Raw genomic sequence first — 21,566 nt, 5'->3', positions numbered from 1 at the left:
CATATGTAGGCGTTCATTAGCTCTCTATTTGATGACTACACTGTAAAAAATGACCGTGAATTTAACGGTAAAAGACTGTAAATATGCTACAGTAAAAACATGTTAAATGGTTAACGGTAAATTCCCCTACTATACATGGTGAAAAACTGTATTGGACATCAATTTTACAGTAGTATACCATTTTTGGAAGTGGAAAAAGACCGTATAATTTACAGTGAATAACCGTAAATTGACATTCCCAGAATTCCCTGCGTTACATTTCAAATTTGATGTTTTTTTGTTGAAATAACTACCGTATTAGCCCGAATATAAGACGGCCCTTATTATAAGACGCCCCCCTTTTTTCCAGATAAACCTTTTGGAAAAAGGCTTTTTAAAAACCAAATCTTGTTTTTTCTCAGTAAAACACATTTTGTCTTCAATTATTTTCATATTGCATATTTTTCGTATTTTTATTTTTGTTTTGAAAGTATGGTAAAAACTGGTAAAATGTACCAACAATCACATTATCACTTTTTGATATACCATTAAAAAATAAAAAAAACAGGTAGCTCATCTGAATTAGGACATTTAGGCTATCCATCTAATAGTAGCCTACCAAAATCTTATTAACAGTAGAAGTTAAATCTTACCGTAGTCTTCAAATCTGGGTACTGTCTTACGTTTTAAAATCACAAAGGGAGTTTGGTCCCATCAGGCTAACGTGACAGTCACGACTCATGCAGCTGTAAGCTTTTCTTTTTCTTTTGTTTTTACTCGTGATCTTTACAACACGCATTACATTACGTATTTCATGGCACACTCGTTTTATGCGTATTTGGCGCCACCTATTGTTGTGGGTGTATTATTTACATGTCAATGTCTAGACCCTGAATATAAGACGAGCTCGTTTTTTCAGATGTATTTCCAAGAAAAAAACATAATCTTATAGTCGGGTCAATACGGTATGTTTCTTCTTAGTTTTTTCTTATCAGTTTTGTATATTAGGGTTGTGTGTTACACCTAATGTTGTTAAATGAATGTTTATTGCATTATTTCAGTTTCATGTGTGTTACCGTGATGGTGTTTGGTGTTTGTGTGAATGACACTGTGCACCTTCTATATATGTTAGTATTTAAAAGCTGCTTGTGATGGGCTTTGGTTCATCATGTGACGTTCTCATCACCTCCTGCATTTGGTGGTTATCAGTGAATTACAAAGGTACAAAATAGATTTCAGTATTTCAATAGGTTGGTGCATTAACATTATATCAGTTAATGAAATAACGGTATTTAACTGTAAATTTAAGTTAAAACCTAAAACGTTGCTACCATATTTTTTACGGTAAAATTCCGGCAACCACAGCTGCCGTTTTTTTTACCGTAAATTTTACGGAATTTTTTTTACTGTGTAGTCTATTCTTGGCCTATGGTTAGACGTCTATTAAATTTTCACAGACAGCCCAAATTCAGCCTTGTTTTAGCCTAGAAAACCCATCTGGGCTGTGTTTGGATGGCTAATCGATGTCTTTTAAATGCAAAATTGCTTGCTGGGCTTCCGTCGTGAGCATCTCTACCCGAACACAGCCGTACCGCCCCGCAGTCACGGCCACCATTCATACCTGACAATTCATATTTCACATCACAGAGGGGATGTTTGCGCCACCGGGTACATGCGGTGGGCAAAGTATCAGGCTACAGCAGAAATCTATCAAAGAATCCTGCTCAGAATGTAAAGAAGGAAGCTTTAATCATTTCCATGGGAAATGCTGGTTGCTAGGCTACAGGTCAGTCTTGAGAAATGGCTTAGGAGAGAGCCGGCGATGGCGCAGTATATGTAATATTAAAGCAGGCTGTAGGCTAATTGCAGAGAATCGCAGCATTTCTTCACTTTGGCTTTCTGAAATATGGAAATTTGAGACAAGAGCAAACTGTAAACTTAATGGAAGCGCTTGGAGTCACTTCTTTTTCTTTAAAAGCTTTTGAAATGCACCGTTGCCTGTATTATTCACAAGTACCGTGCGGAATATGAAGATTTATGTGGCGTATTCAACCCTTATGAGAGTCCTTGAGAGAATGATGGAAAGCATTTTCAGTGTATTGTGCAAGGCACAAAGGCTAAACTGTCAGTTTTCAATACAAAATTCTCAGAAGCATGTTCCCAACTGCTGTGGTTAAAAAGCTGTCTCTCGTCTCTGCGCTCGGCCATTCTGACAGACAGACGGTAAATAATTAACGAATTATGTTCCAAATTCGTGCAGGGAGAGCCTGCCTTATACCTCACCCTGACCGGGATAAAAATTTTAGTACGAAACATTGCGTTTTGGCTGAACAAGACATTGCTCTCAGAAGTGGAGACCTAGAGGGCTTTTCATTATTTTATATGGGACCGATGTTTTAGTCAGCAGCCATTTGCACAGTGGAAGCTTTCGCTCGCCTCGTGCTTCTGCTTTTACGTCAACCAATCTGCTACACGGACTCCATTTAAGTGTCATATTTTCATCTAAATGCTGATAGGGAAGACGTGGTTGGGGAGGGAGAGGTAGGAACCGAGATACGAAGCCCTCTCACTCCTAAAGCTTTTGCAAATAAGAAATGTAAATGCAAAAGGCTTTGTTTGTGTGTTAGAATTGCATTTTCACCCCTGAAGTTCAATGAATTTAAAGGAGGTTTCAGCAGCTCCGGCTGGTATGCGAGCAGCGGGTATTAATTCACATGTCCAAAAAAATAAATAAAATAACCCAATATATCACCTAGTTGCTGAAGCATATTTGGTAGGTTAGTTTTCAGACACAGTTTTATTGGCTCTGCATGAGAGCTCTACAGGGAAGACCTGACAATTTGCCGTGCTGCGCTGATTTCTAGGTGTAATGTAATTGCTTTTACGCAAGTGTTCCCGAAGTTAAACTGTAGCATGACTTATAAATATAGCAAAAACCATTTAAAAATGAATAGCTGCTTTCCTGAAACTTTCAGTCAAGGTTGTCTGCAGCAAAAAAGAAAGCTGGTGAACTCTAAGGTTAAAGGGGCTGTTCTCCTAGCATATTTGGTAGGTTAGTTTTCAGACACAGTTTTATTGGCTCTGCATGAGAGCTCTACAGGGAAGACCTGGCAATTTGCCGTGCTGCTCTGATTTCTAGGTGTAATGTAATTGCTTTTACGCAAGTGTTCCCGAAGTTAAACTGTAGCATGACTTATAAATATAGCAAAAACCATTTAAAAATGAATAGCTGCTTTCCTGAAACTTTCAGTCAAGGTTGTCTGCAGCAAAAGAGAAAGCTGGTGAACTCTAAGGTTAAAGGGGCTGTTCTCCTAAAAAAAAGAATGTTCTGTCATCATCTGCTGTTCCAAACCTGTGTGACTTTAGCTGTTTCAAAGACTGCTGTGCCGTCAACAGCTCACATTTGCTGGTTGTATATAGCTTTTTTTTTCAGATTCAATTTTGTTTGTTCACAAATTGGACATTGGCTACTTCTCTCATGAACTATAATGAGCATGTTCCTTAAATCATATGAATAGAGTGGAATACAACAATGAGGGGCCTCATTTATAAAATGTGCACAGATTTGATCTTAGAGTGTGTATGCTAAAATCCACGCTAACGTTCAGATTTGAAAGTGTGACATGGTAAAGTGCTGAGCACCAGGGTCTAGGCAGATATACAAAATTGTCCTTGTGTTGTGTCAGAATCTGTTTTACTCAAGATGCTTTCAAAGGAAATGCCAATGATGATCATAACCGATGCCCAACACATATGCAGTGATGTCTAAAAGTTTTTCTTCTTGCTAACATTCGGATATTAAAATTGAACAAAATGGCAACCATAAAAACAACTAGCAAGGTTAGCTGATTCTTTTAAAAATCCATGGCATCAGTTCGTAGTGCTCTTAAAGTGGATGAGATGAGAGCTGTTTTCGTGACATTCAACATATACCTAATTGTATTTTGGGGTAAACAAACTCTTTAAATTGGCACAGCTTTTCATTTTCTGAATTTAGCTGTTTTCTATAGCATGGACCATTAGACCGGAGCTCTTTCAGATATTTCAGTGTTTTCTTTTGAGGCACATGAACCTTTTTCACATTAATTTTCATGTTTAGAAAAATAAGGAAGGTTTATTTGAAGCTACTACGACAAGCATAATATACTCATTTGTCTTGTGAGTCACTGCAACACAGTCTACAGCCAGATATCAACAGTTGTCTTTTTTTTTTCCAACAACATTCGCCCGGTTCCCATTCTACAAACACATTTGAAAGGACACACATACAGTATAATATTACTTTAAATGGTCCAACACTGGGTTAGTGGGTTGTCTATAGTTCTGAAGTCTTGAATCTCTAAAAATCAAACTACAATAATACAACTGCCAACCAGAAGAGACTTGTCCGTTTACTGTGGCTAAAAGAGCTTATTTACAATCATCTTCGCTAAATAATCAATGGCAATTAACTGAAGAACAAACTGATATGTGCTAGCCATCACCAACCGAATGAATGAACAGAACAGAACGAACGCAACTTTTACTTGATTGTGCTTTTTAACCCACAAAACCTCTTCGTCGTTGAAATGGAGCGTTTTCGTAGAGGCACCAAAAGAAGTGCGTGAACATCATAAGAACATCTAAAGCTATTGACTAGGACCGGAAGTACAAACAGTATTTGTATTTATATATGTATGTATATATAAATTTATACAGTTCTGTTCCATGTCCATACCTTTTATTGTACGTTCTTTCTTCTGATGATCTCTGTGAGTCCCCATGCAAAGCCCTTACGAACGCAGAATCTGTAAGTCCTTCCTTATTAGTGGTCAACAAACACATGGTAAATGAATGGATATGCACACAGAAATGTCAGTATTGACTCTAGACTAGCTGGTGCTGGGTCAGTCACTGAAAAACTGCTGGAAAGGCCCGGATCCGAGTCTAGACTGGCTCTTTTGCGCTTCTGTTGTTGCTTGGGCTTGTGGCTCAACCGTCGGAGAGGTTGCGAGCGGTTAAACAGTCACTTCGGTCTTGCTCCCTGTACGGTAGTGATGGTGATGCTGCTGCTGCTGCTGCGGGACGTAGTGTAGCTGCTCCACCGTCTGCGTGCGGCGCGAGGCGAAGGCCTGCCTCTTGGAGGCCGTCTGGTTCATGGTTGCAGTGTTCTGCGGGGGGGTGTTGTTCGAGGCACTGGGATGGGAGTGCATTTTTGTCATCTTATAGCGGTCCAGAAGGGGCGTGGTGGGCATGAACACGTCCGTGTGGGATATGGCTCTGGATATGGACTTGTCGCTGTTGAACCCAGAGCGCTTGATGGACATCATCTTGTCGGGAGAGATCAGCGGATCCTGGGAGTAGAGCCGGTCTTGGGAGTAGAGGCGGTCCTGGGAATGCAGGCGTTCCTGAGAGTGAAGGCGCTCCTGCGACAACAAGCGGCCCTGCATGTGGATGCGGTCCTGGGAGTAGTGGCGGTCCTGCGAGATGAGCCGATCGTGGGAGCGCAGGCGCTCAGCCGACAGGAGCTGCTCATCAGAGAGGATGCGTCCGTCGTATGGGGAGATGCCGTAGGGGGACATGGGGAAGTCGTTTGCATTGCTGCGCTCAGGGGACAGCACGCGGTCCTGGGACATGGCCCTCTGAACTCTGCGGGGACGCTGGCGGGGCACCTGTTGCTGCTGTTGCTGGGCCTGCTGCTGCTGACTTCCCTGGGACTCCTGGTTAATCTTGATCATGTGCAAGGGAAGAGTTCCTCGTGCCGCTAGGTCTGGAAGATGCCTCTTCCTGCTGTAGTAGTCATCAACGTCCTTATCCGCTGTGTAAAAGCACAAGCAGAGTTTCAGAGCATTTAAGTCAATATGAAATCAAAAGTTAGTTGCTGGTCAAACTGCTTTTGCCTCTCAAATGACTTTCCTTTTTAGCTGACTTTTTAACCACCTGTCTGTTCTGATATATGGAGACTTTTTTCAATGAATTGCCAATGGATTAAACCAAGACCGATACAACTTTTTTTTGTTACACTTTGTATAAGTAACTTTGTAACTACATGTCAACTAGCAGACAGTAGTCTGTCTGCTTAATATCTGCCTACACTTGATGGACGTACTACTGACTAGAAGGAAATCTGCAAGCACACGTCAACTTATTCTACTAACCTAACAGTCGACTAATACTCTAATGAGAGTTATGCAGAGTTCACACTGCACGATTTTAGCCCCGATTTTCACTTGCCGACAGGTTTTTTTAAGTTGCAGACAAATGCCCGAAATCGGAGGCAATTCAGTGCTCGTTCATGCAAGTGACAATCACGCAGTGTATATTATCAAAGAGAGAATCGCCGATGCGTTGCCGACGATCGTGAAATATTTGGCATGCTAAATATCTGGACCTGTCAGCGATTCAAAATCCTGCTGTGTGAAATGAGTTCTGACTGAAAAATAAATTGGCGATGACCTACAGCCAATGAGAGAGCAAGATAGAGGGCAGTGGAAAGTTCGGGGAGGAGTTATTTGAAATGTAGTTTGCGGACCAGTCAGAGTTGTCAGCGATTCTTCCTATTGTAAAGTCATGCAGTGTGTAACCTCCTGTCGCCGATCCATCGTGCAATGTGAACACAGCAGCAACTGAATGCTACCCCAGATAGTCGTGCAGTGTAAAAACAATGGTGATCCGAGGACTTTGAAAATCATGCAGTGTGAACTCGGCATTAGGTAACATGTAATTGCGAAGCTACATATAGTTAGTAGAATGTCTAAAGTGGACTATTGAAATAAAGTGTAACCCTTTTTCTTGTTGAATATCGAATATGTTTTGCTTGGGACTGCATCCGATTACAGACATAAAAAGATACTTTAAATCACAAAGACTTGCTTTTGTCTACAAGATTGATCACAGCTTGAGAGCTTCAGGACACAAATACGTTCAGGACAGTCCGGACAGCCAGCGACTGTACTGTAACGAACTGCGTGATTGGAACTGGAAATAATGAAATTATCCTCTTGCTTGAAGGTGTAATGAATACATTCTGGGGGAGCTGATGTCCTTGAGATCTCAGTTACACTTGATAGATTTCTCAACACATTTAGAGCCCAGTAATATCGAAGTGAATGCAATAAAGGAGTGTATCAAACAAAATTACAGTCACAAATCTTTCTATAAGTGAGAATTAATCGAATAACTGTGATGAGAGTTTTGCGAAAAATAAAAAACTGCACAGCCTGAGGTAGTGGCAGTCATTTTTGTGGGACATCTGAAAGAGCATCTCTTGAGGGGATTAGATTCAGTTTGTTAGGAGATAAAAGAGCTAAATAACACCATTTATCTCACGCTCTGCGAAAGGACGAACACTGTGTTATATGGGGAAATTAATGGCACATAATCTGTTTATGGTGATTACAGATTAAATTAATCTTTCTTCATAAAGGAGTCTCCTTTTGAAGGTTTGTGGATATTAGAAAAATAAACATCAGGAGAAGGAGGAGGATGCTGGAGATGTTATTATTAACAGGACTCTACCGCACAGCACTCAGCTCTTGCCTGCTGGCTGCATCCAACACGATCTGTCAGTGCAAAACACAGCTGAAGCTCCAAAAGAAACAGCTAAGCCTTTCGGCTACACCCCACAACAAATAACTTGCTTCAGAGGCATATCTGAGATTCGGTGGCGGCACTGCTGCAGGACAGTTTTAAGGAGGGTCTGCTGCCATGAATAGTTTAGTGTATGATTGCATGTTTTCACTGGTGGAGGCTCAGCGGACGCGGAAGAATTGCAGATGAGTGGGGCTGTCAATTTCCCCGGGCCTCGGCTGGGTTCAGGGCCAGGAGTGATCTGGGGCGTTCTTTATGCAATTACACAAGCCTCAGGGGAATTTACTCTTCACTTAGGGAATATAATGAGCTGAGACCTTATTACACAGCAAAAGAACCTGCCACTAACTGAATCAATACGATAGGGCTAAGGCCACGAGAAAGCTTTACTCAGTGATATCAGATTCAGATCGAATCTGTGGTAGTGGGTAATGGCCGCCTGTTGAGGAAGCATACTAACAGTCCTGATGAGATGAAATGAAGGCTCTGATCCCGGCGGTGAGCCGCAAGCGCTGGCCTACGAGACGCCCCCGCAGCCACAGTAACGTCACGCTTACAGTGATTGTACTCCGCATATAGAACCAAATATACAGTGTGTTTACAAAGACAGCTGCATGAATGCATTTACACAGGCGTCACAATCGCGGGAAACAGTGCATCACACTCGAATGTTGATTGCTGATTAGCTTGCACAGTGGACAGAAAATAAGACTCGCTGATTGACGTGATGGAGTGCAGGAGCAGCTTTTGTCAGTCTGACTGCTTCCTGGGATCTGAAGGAGCCTCGTTCTTCAATTGCTTTTCATTTGTCACCATCAAATGTGCATCGCCAAAACGCCAAATCTCCCACATTAAGAACCAGTTGGAGACCAGATTTACACTTTACGAATTTTATAAATCTAGAAAAACCCACAGAAAATATGATATGCAATAATTGAATTAACAATGTACTCAGGATTCATGATCTAGATTAATGCTAAATTATATACTTTTTATGACTATTAATTTATGTTCATTCATGATACATTATTAGTATACTGTATGTAGAAAATGAAAATGAACCAAAAATTAATGAATGCTGTGAAAGTGTTGTGCACTGATCCTTTAACTTTAAAGTGTTACGATAAATATAATTACATGAAGCGAAAATGATTTGATACTCTGTATCTCACAATTGCAACTTTTATTGAGACCTACTAAAATTTACTACTACTACTACCTAAAGTTTAGCTAAAAATAACAAATAGAACAATATTTGCTAAGGCTAAACTGTCAGTAATCACGTGTACATGAGATCCTGGTTCTGCACTGCATCACCGGCCCGAGACCCCTAAAGAAAGATCATGCTTAGCAGAGCTGAGGACATACTTAGTCTCTTGAGCGAGGAGTATTTGTTGAGGTCAGCTTTCACGGCAGATTCGTAGGATGGGGGGAGGTGGGAGAGGCTCTGGAAGGAGCGCGAGAAGGACAGATCGTATGGCTCGGTCTGTGAGGTGAGGATACTGTTCATCCGGGTGCTCTCTGCGGGCAAGACAAAACAAACCATCCAATCTTTAACTGGGCAAAGTCAAAATTACAAATGCAAACATCTCCATTGTCAAACGAAAGCTCTGTTTTTAGGTTTTCTGCACACATTTGACATGTTGGAAGACATTACTGTGAGGAGGGATGATGGGGAACGTCTGTACTGGGTTTAGGTGGCTATAAAAAGACCAGAGTCGCAGTGCCACGGTGACCAATGGCATTCGATCAGCCGTCTCATTGATAACGGAGGAGCGGTTTGGGTGACTGATGTGATGTGATGTGTGCGGCGGCCCCTGCGTGCCCGTCACGCCAGTCTGAGTCTGGGCAGGCTGAGGATCAAGCCCTGGTTAAAAATAGGGCAGCGGCTAGCACAGCAGAACGGGGCGGGAGGCGACAACACTCCAGGGAGCCGGCGGGACTCTCGCACAGTGGGTGGACAGGACGGGACGGGTGGGGGAGAAACGAAGGACGAGCAATGTTTACACAACAGCATTTTGCACTCGCTCAGTTCATGCCATGGGATTCAGCTGTTTGTGGTGTGTGTGAAGTGGAAAACATTCATCTTCATTGGAGGGAGGAGGAGGAAGAGGAAGAGGAAAGATTGAGAATCAATGATGTTGAAGATAACTTACCATGCCTTAGAGATCTGTGAGCTGGTCAATTCAAGGGAAAAAGAACGCAGTTCAATAACAGCACTATGTGGAGAGAGCAGATGAAATAGAGTTGGGGAAGGGCTGCTTGGTTTTCTCGTGCTCTTGTAATGATGAAGCATCGTGAAATGGCAGTTTGAATTGGGCTTTTTTGTCAGAGTAACTATTTCCACCAGCTGTAGAGAACAGTGTCCACACAATGTGACGGTTCTCACAGCAACAGTGTGGTGAAACCAGACAAACTACGAGAACATGTAATGTGGATGGTGGAGACGTGTGGAGCATGTGTGCAGTACTGCTACCAACTTCATTTTCTGCATACAGATGTCATTCTGTCCACCAGATACGCTCTTGGATCAAGAGTGGGCTTTTGCAGTAGCCCCTCACTGCAGAACAAAGATCCAGGGGGCGGGGTTGGATCCACATCTAGGGGGTGGAGATGGGTGGGTTTAGGGATCAGGAGGTGGAGACGGGTAGGTTTAGGTATATGTAAGGTGGGAGGAGTTGGATCTGGATCCAACCTTGCCCCCTGGATCTTGTGTTCTGCAGTGAGGACCGCAGTACTCGGCTTTTGGGCAATTACCACTGAAAACCGACAAAAATGTACATTTATGCATTTAGCAGACGCTTTTATCCAAAGTGACTTACAGTGCATCCAGGCTGTTTTTTTGTTGTTGTTTTTATATCAATATGTGTGTTTCCTGGGAATTGAACCCACAACCTTTTGCACTGCTAACACAATGCTCTACCACTGAGCCACAGGAACACATGAAAATGATTTTAGTAGTAAAATAAAAAAAAATGATTTTAGGTAGTAACAGTGGCCTGGCCATCATGGAGTTTAGCTGCTAGGACCAGCACACCACCTCTTTTTTTCTGTTATAAAATCATTATTTGTTGTTTAATAAAATAGATTTTCAGAGTTCAGGTTGTCATCAAAAAATTACAAGGCTTTATGTATTGTCCACAACCCCACCTTTCCTACAGCATTTCTAAACTGGTTGGAGAGCATTGTATATTTAAGAAGTGTATATATTAAAACAGACACTACAATTCAAAAGATTTTTCTTTTTGTTTATGTTTTTGAAAGAAGTCTCTTTCAAGGCTGCATGTATTTGATCAAAATACAGTAAAAACAGTAATATTGTGACATAGTATTATAGTTTTCTATGTGAATATACTGTATGTTATATTGTAATTTATTGCTGTGATCAAAGCTGAATTTTCAGCATCTTTACCCGTCTTCAGTGTCACGTGATCCTTCAGAAATCATTCTGATATGCTGATTTGCTGCTCAAGAAACATTTCTGATTGCTATCAATTATTGTGCTGCCCAATATTTTTGTGGAAACCGTGATAGATTTTATTTTTCAGCATTCTTTGATGAATAGACGGTTCAAAAGAACAGCATATTTATTTAAAATAGAAATCTACTGTAACGTTATAAATGTCTTTACTGTCACTTTAGATCAATTTAATGCATCCTTGATGAACAAAAACACTAAAAAAAACACTTTTAAACAGTAGTGTATTGTTATTGAACTATATGTAATGATACTATACAACGGAGACTTGATTATTAAGACTTAATTAGGACCTTTCTCACAACGTTGATTTAGCGTAATTGATTTTCTGTTTCACATTGAAATAGTTTTACTCTGAAGCAGATACATGGTTCCATATTCAGGTATGTATAATACGTATTCATTGTTATTTGTATTTATTTGTTATTTCATTAAATATTATTTCTGTTTAATAGCATATGTTGCTAGACAAATTGCAAATAATGTACAGGCTCTTAAGAGATTGATCTCTGCTTGGACGCTAAAAGGTTTGACAAAAGCCGACTGCAGGCTGAGCTGACCGAAGTTTCATTATAAATCACAGCAATATGGGAAGAGTATCTCTTTTCATACAGTGAATTAGCTGCTCTGTGTGAATGCAATAACAGGCTTTGTCATAAAAACAGGGATCCATTGGGGAGCCTTTGAAGCTTGTTGGGTGGGAGAGCGATCCATCTTTAGACTCCCATCCTCCACCAACCCAAGCCAGACTCGAGTGCTTCACTAACGGCAGGGATTTAATCAGCGCTAACAAGCTGAGCGTTTCTGCTCACTAGTGAGAAGCTTTCCAGCCTCACATTACAGCAACATCAGCTGGAAGATTCAACAACAGCCCGAGCCCTGCTCTCATGCCTTCAATAATACATTCTGGAGCAAGATGATGATAGTGTTGAGGCATGAGTTTGAATGGATACTGTCCTCTGAACACAGACGGCATATAGCGCTTTGAAGAATTGAGCACAGAGTGCTATAAAGGTCTCATTTCAGGTCACAAAAATATAACATGAGGCTCCAGACTTATAAGCTTTGACATGTCAGAAAGGCTCAGGAAAGCGCAGTAATTCACTCCATTTAAGTCTGGCTTTAAATTGCGTCCTCTCCAGACCATTGGCTCAAATCAAGATCCTCGGTTTGTTTCATGGTAGTGATGATGATGAAAATGGACACTGCCATTGATCTGTTCAAAGCACCCGCAAATCTTGTAGGCATGCGAACACAAATAATCAGTGAAAAGCCCTCGACAGTAAGACTACACTCGTGAAATGGTGCTGTTAAATGAGGAACGTGGTTCTTACCATTTTTAGGTGTTCGAGTTGGGCTACTGAGACCAAGATGGTTGTAATTATGTTGATGGGCTCCTGCAGAAAAAGCAATGACAAGTCTGATTTGGTTGCAAAGTAAAGGCAAGCATGATCGATTGTAATCCAGAGCACGATCGCTCCAAAGGAAAAAATGGCCTTAAGCAAAAAGGGAAGCACATTAATAGCTAGATAAGCAGTGCAACATGCACTACATGGCCAAAAGCATGTGGACCAGCAATATGGGCTTGTTTCAGGTTGGATTAAATAGGGAGTAGATCCTAGTTTGGATCCTTTACACACCAGAATCCCTAAACCTTTATCATGCTGAAATAGAAAAATCTGCTTAAGCGTGTGTGTGCCTAAAATAACCAAACCTGTCCACATATATTTGGCTATATAGTGCACATAAAGCATATGACCAAAAAAGCATCTGCAACAAACAACACATGTACAATCAACTCAATTACACAACGTTTACACAAAATCACTGCTACTTGAAAACATTAATTATGTGATATCCATTGGCAGGGAACTGTATATTTTCAAATTGGCCACGTTTGTTAATCGCTCATGCAGGCACAGTTATTGAATGATGGCCATAATCTCAGCGATACAATGCTCTATAATTCACCAACAGCTGCAGAAAAGCAAAACGTGTCATTTACTAAATCGGTTATAAGTTGCAGCAATAATGGACGTGCTGCATATGACGATGGGCATTAGTTCAGGGTTCATCATCATCTGCACATCATTGAAAAGTGTTGAGGCTGCCTCGCCAGTTGACATTTCTATTTCCCCTGCTTTCCGGAGCTCTAATACAGGACTAAAGTTGCTCTGACATCTGCCACGAAGTCTGTGCGTGCGTGTGTTTAGCGCGGCGGGAGGCTGATGCGGTTGGCGCGACGGCTCTGTGATGGGCTGAGATGGACCGCAGCATCCGTGCGTGAGGACCACGGTGTGCTGAGCGGTGATGAATGGCAGCTATTCTGAGCTGGTAAAGATGGGCTCATGAAGCGCCCCTTGATAAATGGATGAAGACTAGAGGGAGCACAGCGTCATGCTCGTCTGGATATCTGCTGTTGTGCCTGTTTAAAAATGCATTAGAGTGACTAGTTTAACATCCATTTACATCTGTCATGGAGCTCAGATGAGCGAAGACCCCTGTTTCGAGAGAATGGAGTCAATCGTTGCAGTTATTCAATGAGATAGTGATGTTTTTACCCAGTAGCTATGGTTCCCTGTAGTGTGTTTACTGTGTATACAATATAGATTTAGTACAATAGTTTGTGTCACAGGGTTCTTTAACCTTCACAGACTTACTACCAACCTACTTTAGGACATCCCAATATACTTTACAATGATATTTATTAATAACATTTAAAAAGCACATTTGGATAAAAAAGAATGTATATGTAGAAAATATTTTATATTCTCAAAGAAACTTTTATAATATCAATAAAAAAATTGAGGTCACTAAGTTAACTTTTTTTAAAGAAGTCTCTTTTGCTCACTAAGGCAGCATTTATTTACTAAAAAATACAGTAAATACAGCAACATTATTGTTTTCTATATGAATATATAGTAAAATGTCATTTATTCCTGTGATCAAAGCTGAATTTTCAGCATCATTACTCCAGTCTTCAGTGTCACACGATCCTTCAGAAATCACTCTACTATGCTGATTTGCTGCTCAAGAATAATTTCTGATTATTATGTTGAAAACAGTCGCTCCCCCGAATATTTGAGACATTCAATTTTTTTTGAGGATTCTTTGATGAATAGAAAGTTCAAAGAACAGCATTTATTGTTATTTGAAATTTTGTAACATTATAAATGTCTTTACTCTCACTTTTGATCAATTTAAAGAATCCATGCTGACATAAAAGTATTAACATTTATATATATATATACTGTATATATCTTACTGACCACAAACTTCTGAACTGTAGTACACTTGTTTATTGACCCCCATGCAGGACGTACTTATGGAACCTGGCTGAAAATCTCGTTTCTAGAATAATACATGTCAAAATGGAATCAAAGTGAGCTAAAATCATGATTTTTTTATATATATATATTGAATGTGTCTCCCTTTTCCTTCCAGCAGCAGCAGCAGCAGCAGCAATCACAGGGTCTGAGATGAGAAATACTGAATTAGTCTGAAGTTCTCCTCTGCACTGTCTACAGCAACTTATTAAAACTGACAACTAAAAGTTAAGGAGCGCTTAGGAGGCACACACGTCCCAAAACATCTCAGGTCCACTACATTCACAGCGGCACTGATAAAAAGCCAGAGCTCAAAGCGCAGTCTTGAGTTCTAATTAATAAGAAGCATCGTCCAGTTCAATGATCCTGCTTTAATCTGGGGACCAATTAGTTGCTTTTGAGAAGGCGGTTAGTTGAAGTCTGGCTGCGGGCCGGAGGTCTGCGCTCTCTCCAGTCACTCTCTCTCTCAGCATACGGCACGTATTTAGGCTCACTCGGCCCGAGTCTCTCAGGTCATTTAGTCAACAAGACGGAGCTCGAGTCGACTGCTCATAATGCGTCGCGAGGTTAATGAAGAGTTTCACACCAGCTCAAGGACAGGCTGCGCAATGCCATCTGATATCAAATTCAATTAGGTGAAACGGTATCTTTTATTCCAGTACTTCTGCCGAGTTTTGTTTCTTAAGCAGACAGCAGGTTGTGTAATGTTTGTTTTGCCTAGTTTATGACAGCATAAAAGAACACTTACTACCTTCAATAGCTTAAAAGCTGATGATTTCAGAGAACGCGTGCAGAATTATTGTTATCTTGAGCTGTTTGGAGCGACTCGCTGACATTAACAGCAGTGTGGTCGCTTTTAGAAGTCATAAGCTGTGCATCATTTTTAATATCCGCCCCGGTATGCAATGAAATTTACTTTGTATGAATCAGATGCCACAAATGTTGTTGATTTGGCCTTTTGAAAGCGAAACGGTAGCGACACCAGAGCCTACAGCTGATGAATCGTCACTTTGCACGTACTCCTGTTTCACATCTTAATATATCCTGACAACAACACTCTCGTTCCAGTTTGAATAGTAATGTCCAGATGGCCAAGCAATGATTCAGTCATTTGACATTTCTCTTGCTTTTCCTCCAGAGAATGAAATGCATCGACATCATCAGAAGGGGCTGCTGTTTGTCATCGCATTTGCATGAGATCTTTGTGGATGGGTTTCATTTTGCACTATCGTCAGATAGTCCAGGATTAGCGCAAAAGGAGCTCACAAGAGGTTGGCGTGCTTTATAATAAATCTCACAATAAGCAGTCTTAATCACTGGAACAATTTCAGCAGTAATATAATACATCTCGTGAAGCATGATATTAAACAATACCTGGAATAAAAAAACAAGTTAAAAGTTTGCGTTAATCAAGACGGCATGATTAACATTTCCTCTGATTGTGGAAATGAAGTTCAAATCAAATAAACAATTTATTGCAAAAAAACAAGAAGTAGCAAGTAAACAAGGTCATGCGAGAACATTTGCATGAACAGCTGTGTAGCCTCTAGTGCTCGTTCCCTTCTGTCTCATCCGGTCCAGCCCAGTGTTGACGAGAATTAACAACACGCTTCTGTCTCCTTGATGAATACATCGTGCCAAAATCTTAGGTCAGTAAGCTTTCGGCATGCCAAGCACATCTTATAGCACAGCCAAATACATCTGCTTGTCTGAGTTCCTTTGTTAAAATATCTGGCTTCGTATGACAGGAAACCCAATCGTCCCTGATAAAAACCTGATGAGAGCGGCGTGTAGTCTGGAAAAGCCACTCGAGCCTGCCGCTCTCCAGAGGTGATGCTGCTCAGACTAATGAGGGGCCGGAAGGGATTGAGACACGAGTGGGAGGGAGGGCGAGTACCAGAACGTCACATTTCCTTCCAGAAGTTGGTCGCGTTTATGCACCTGTTCAAAATGCACAGCTATGACTCTGCTTTAGATAGAGGCTCTAATGATACAGTCTTTTGAGGGATGAGGTCCGGCCCGACGGTCTTCGCTGACAGTTTGAAACCAATTCGCTTGCCCTTCTCCTGTATTTTTGACAAATGCGGAGCCGGAAAGCCACTGGGGTTTGGCATTTAACCACTGACAAAAACGGTTAACATTTAATTGTGAAATGTCATAGTAGTCCTACATGTATGAAAATGCAATTCCCCACTGAAGTGCACAGTTTGACCCATCCTGCAATAAATAATGCTGTAACTGAGCTGCAATCGAGTTCTCTGTGAGCATCTAATAACAGCACATACACTGCTCTTCCTCAGTGTTTTTGTCTTGTTTTTCAGTACAAATAGCTAAATATTCTTAAAGTCATTCTGTCATTCTGTCAACACCCTCATTTTGTTCCAAATCCGTAACAGCTTTGTTCATCTTCAGGACACAAATTAAGGTATTTTGATGAAATCCGAGCGCTTTCTGACCCTGCATAGACAGCAAAGCAACTGAAACATTCCAAGGCGTAGAAAGATAGTAAGGATGTCGTTAAAATAGTCCATGTGACATCAGTGGTTGAACCTTAATTTCACAAAGCTACGAGAATACTTTTTTTAGTGCGTAAAGGAAAACATAATGACTTCATTCATCAATTTCTTCTCTTCCATGTCAGATTCCGCTACACGTTCACAATACTATCGTGCATTCTCTGCTTGCAAACAAGGCGCGGCGCATCCAGGTTCTATGTCAGAACACCGGTTCCTGCATCAGCAGCATCACATGCATGCGTTGTGATACTCTCGTGAACACATGACGAAGACTGACATGTTGAATAAAGTCGCTATTTTGGCATTGTTTGCACACAAAAAGTATTCTCATAGCTTCATAAAATTATGGTTGAACCACTGATGTCACAGGGACTATTTTAACGATGTCCTTACCTTTCTGGACCTTGAACGTGGTAGTTGCGTTGCTGTCTATGCAGGATCAGAAAACTCTCTGATTTAAAAAAAGATCTTAATTTGTGTTCCGAAGATGAACGAAGGTCTTTGGAACCACGTGAGGGTGAGTAATTAATGACAGAATGTTCATTTTTGGGTGAACTATCCCTTTATAATCAAGACATATTTTTTTAGAGAAGCGAAATGACATTAGATAAGAAGTTGCCTTTTCTTAAAAATGTATAAAAATTAAGTGAGTGTTTAAAACAAGAAAATATATCTGCCAATGGGGTCAGAAAAATAATTGTTTTCCCATTGAATTAAGTAGATTTTTCTAACCATGTTCAAAGCAAAACCTTGAGACATTTTGAGACATTTTTCAGAAAACAAGAACATATCTTTGCTACTCAAGTAAACGTATCTTGATTTAAGAATGTTTAGATATTTTTACTAGAAAACAAGACAAAAATACTGTGCAAGGAAATCATTTTATTTGCAGTGTATCCTCTTTACCAGAGAGTTTTCTTACCATTAACTTGTAGATTTGGAGACATAGTGACCTTTGGCTCTTGAAGCAGAAGGTTGATGGGTAAATAAAGCTTGTGTATTTGCTTTTAAAGCTGTGCTGCACTGATAAACACATACTGATTAAGTCACTATACAGCTTCTCTCTCGGGATAAGATGGAAAGCTCTCCGCTGGATCATTTAGCAATATCACAGACATTTCAGCAATTTCATGGACATTGACCCAGACACGTTCGCTCCATACTAAACAGGACATCAAAGCAACATACCTGCAGAGCATTTCCCATGTGTTTTATTTTGTTTTTATTCATTTACTTCTCATAAATGTAATAATGACAGTTTAACTCACAAGAAAAAACAACAAATGTACAAACACATAAAAAGACCCTTCGGCTTGCACATACCAGGTTGGAGGACACCGGCAGAAGATCTTCTCGCGAGGAGCATCATCACGTCGCCCACAGAGATAAGCACAGATTTTTCTGATGTCTTCTTTAATTAATAAGAAGTAACATCATTCAAAACTGTCTTTATCCCTGCGCTAGCATGTGTGCTCCTCTGTCTGTCGGAGGCACTCTGAATCCGAAGCAATGGAGGAACAGAGAATCCAGAGGAACAAAGACACTACAGGGGTGCAGATTAAGCAGGAGAAGAATGATCTAATCAGAGCTACATGGTGAGGAGTGAGGTTACACAGACTTACACATCCACCACAAACACAGACACAGGGCAGAGGCAGAGGCTGAGGGAAGAAACACACTCAACTACACAGAAGCAGTGTTCCTACCATGATGACTCTGAGACCGAACCGGCCAGTGCTTCTCCCCTGGAAGACACAACCAGGCAGAGTCAAGGTGAGTCAACACATCAAAGACCTTTAACACCAGCATCATTTCCAGCAAAGCAAAGGGAGGCTAGCGCTCATCACAACAAATAATGACACTCATGGCCAAGTTCTCCTTCCGCTCGGCAAACAATGGCTCTAGACGAAATTAATTAGGACGGAGTGAATCATCATGCCGATTTGCAAGAGAGAATGGAACTGAAAGAAATGCGTCACTCAGATGAATGCGTTTTCAAATACGCTGCAATTATTGCTGTGAGCATTTGAGTAACTTTGTGGGGGGAAAACACAAAAATAACTGTGCATTCGTAAAAAAACACTGTTGCCTTTTCATACTCTGGATGCACATTTTCATCCAAAACCGACAAACACAAAGCAGGTCATTGATGAGTGAAGCCTCCCACCTCAAGTGTTTTTCTTATTTTTCTCTCAAAAATATTTGAGTATTGTACGCCGTCTCTTTGTACAATTCCCGTTTCTGAGAGGCATGTAATCTGCTCGTGGCAGGATAATAGTTGACTTCAGTATTCACTGTGAGACGCATCAAATCTGAGGTGGCAGAAAAATTCAATTTCTGAGTTGCAGCCGCAATGCCCGTTATATTCTGTTATCCACATCCGCCCAGCAATACATACAATGTAACTAATTATATATCAAATCCAAGTCAGCGTTCATCCGGCTAGATCTCTGTAAAGACCTTGTGAGTTCTTTCAGAGCTTTGAGCTTGACTAACACCGTCCCTTCTAGTGATTAATAATGAAAGAGAAGTACCACCAGGAAGGAGATGAAAAGATGCTATGAAGTAGCAAACAGTAATGCGCTCTGACCACAGGCTAGTAAAGGTGTAGTGCTTTGATCCATCATTATTGATTACATATCAGCTTTTTTCACCAATCATCCTCAGTACCTTCGACCACTGCGCACTATGACTGAACTTTATGACATACTAGGTTAATACTGGGAATAATGCAAGAGAAACTCATGGGATTCATTGTCACTGAGGGCAAAGAAAGTGATAAAAAAAAAACATCTTTATTTATTGTGTGTTTTTTTGTCATGTAGACGAGTTTGATGCTCTGTTAGGTGTAAAAGTACAATCTGTCACTGACAGATCTACTAAGCCATGTAAGCACAATAATTAATAATGACAAATTCTGCTGTTTTAATTGCTTGCATATAATTTTTGGACCTTTTTGTTCATTTTTATTGATGGAGCTGTATAAAAAGGACAAAGAAAGAGGAGAATGGGTGATCTGGCTTAAAGCATGTACAATAAACACCAAACCACAATCTCAATCCACCTTATATTTAACAAAAGAATGGAAACACAGTAATTTTTTTATCATTTTTCAAGCCTTTTCTTTCTGTGCAAGAATACTTCTGCTGTTCAGCATTTCAAATGCTGTATAAATGGTGTATAACAGGAAACAATGGGGAAAATGTGAGCTGGACTCAAATGTGTGTGTGTCAAGTCTAAACACCTTTATTTCTATAGCATTTTACACAATACAGACTGTCAAAGCAGCTTTACAGTGATAAACAGTAAAATAGTAGAATCAGTTATAGAAACTCAACTATGGAGATAGTTCAGATTCTGCTGTAAAGCGCTTCTAAATGACAACAATGTCAATACAGTTCAGTGCTGGTTCAATTCAGATCAATAACAGTGTAAAGACCAATGTATGATCAATGAATATGAAGTGTTTTATGAGTTGTTTGAGTGTGTATTAGTGACTAGGCTGCATCTCTGGCACAACAGCAAACAGACTGGATTCAACGACGGACTGGATTCAGATGCTGTCAATAACAGATTAGATTAAAACGCTGTCAGTACGGACTGGATTCAGACAGCGTCAATAACGGATTGGATTCAGATGCTGTCAGTATCGGACTGGATTCAGACGCTGTCAGTATCAGATTGGATTCAGACGCTGTCAGTATGGACTGGATTCAGACGGCGTCAGTAACGGATTAGATTCAGATGCTGTCAGTAGCAGACTGAATTCATACACTGTCAGTAACGGATTGGAATCAGATGCTGTCAGTAACGGACAGGATTCAGACACTGTTAGTATCAGACTGAATTCAGACGCTGTCAGTACGGACTGGATTCAGACGCTGTCAGTAACAGACAGGATTCAGACGCTGTCAGTAACGGATTGTATTCAGATGCTGTCAGTAACAGAACGGATTCAGACAGTGTCAGTAACGGATTGGATTCAGACGCTGTCAGTAACGGATTGGATTCAGACGCTGTCAGTACGGACTGGATTCAGATGGCGTCAGTAATGGATTGGATTCAGATCCTGTCAGTATCGGACTGGATTCAGACGCTGTCAGTATCGGATTAGATTCAGATGCTGTCAGTAGCAGACTGAATTCATACGCTGTCAGTAACGGATTGGATTCAGATGCTGTCAGTAACGGACAGGATTCAGACACTGTTAGTATCGGACTGAATTCAGACGCTGTCAGTACGGACTGGATTCAGACGCTGTCAGTAACGGATTGGATTCGGATGCTGTCAGTAATGGATTGGATTCAGACGCTGTCAGTAACGGATTGGATTCAGACACTGTCAGTAACGGATTGGATTCAGACACTGTCAGTAACGGATTGGATTCAGACACTGTCAGTAACGGATTGGATTCAGACACTGTCAGTAACGGATTGGATTCAGACACTGTCAGTAACGGATTGGATTCAGACACTGTCAGTAACGGATTGGATTCAGACACTGTCAGTAACGGATTGGATTCAGACACTGTCAGTAACGGACCGGATACAGATGCTGTCAGTAACAGACCGGATTCAGACGCTGTCAGTAACGGATTGGATTCAGACACTGTCAGTAACGGATTGGATTCAGACACTGTCAGTAACGGATTGGATTCAGACACTGTCAGTAACGGATTGGATTCAGACGCTGTCAGTA

The 21,566-nt window shown here is 40.9% G+C and overlaps 1 protein-coding gene across 6 annotated transcripts in view; it reads right to left on the bottom strand.

The window, feature by feature from the left end:
• Nucleotides 1-4,101: 4,101 nt before the first annotated feature.
• Nucleotides 4,102-21,566, bottom strand: part of LOC107556461 (protein shisa-6 homolog) — a 53,861-nt gene continuing 36,396 nt past the window's right edge. Inside the window, exons 4-8 of one of the 6 annotated variants that reach the window (XM_016239583.1) lie at nt 18,575-18,613; nt 12,361-12,423; nt 9,705-9,725; nt 8,917-9,069; nt 4,102-5,776 (exon numbers count right to left, since the gene is read on the bottom strand). In XM_016239583.1, the coding sequence (XP_016095069.1) occupies nt 4,977-5,776; nt 8,917-9,069; nt 9,705-9,725; nt 12,361-12,423; nt 18,575-18,613 (1,076 nt within the window). In that variant the 3' untranslated portion in view covers nt 4,102-4,976. The remainder of the gene's footprint in view (nt 5,777-8,916; nt 9,070-9,704; nt 9,726-12,360; nt 12,424-18,574; nt 18,614-21,566) is intronic. The other 5 variants (XM_016239584.1, XM_016239585.1, XM_016239586.1 and 2 more) reach the window with 5 other exon arrangements.

Source organism: Sinocyclocheilus grahami, unplaced genomic scaffold (assembly GCF_001515645.1).
Source record: "Sinocyclocheilus grahami isolate Dianchi unplaced genomic scaffold, SAMN03320097.WGS_v1.1 scaffold569.1, whole genome shotgun sequence".
Classification (NCBI taxonomy): Eukaryota; Metazoa; Chordata; class Actinopteri; order Cypriniformes; family Cyprinidae; genus Sinocyclocheilus; species Sinocyclocheilus grahami.
Note: the sequence above shows the minus strand (reverse complement) of the source record. Positions and strands in the feature narration are given on the sequence as shown.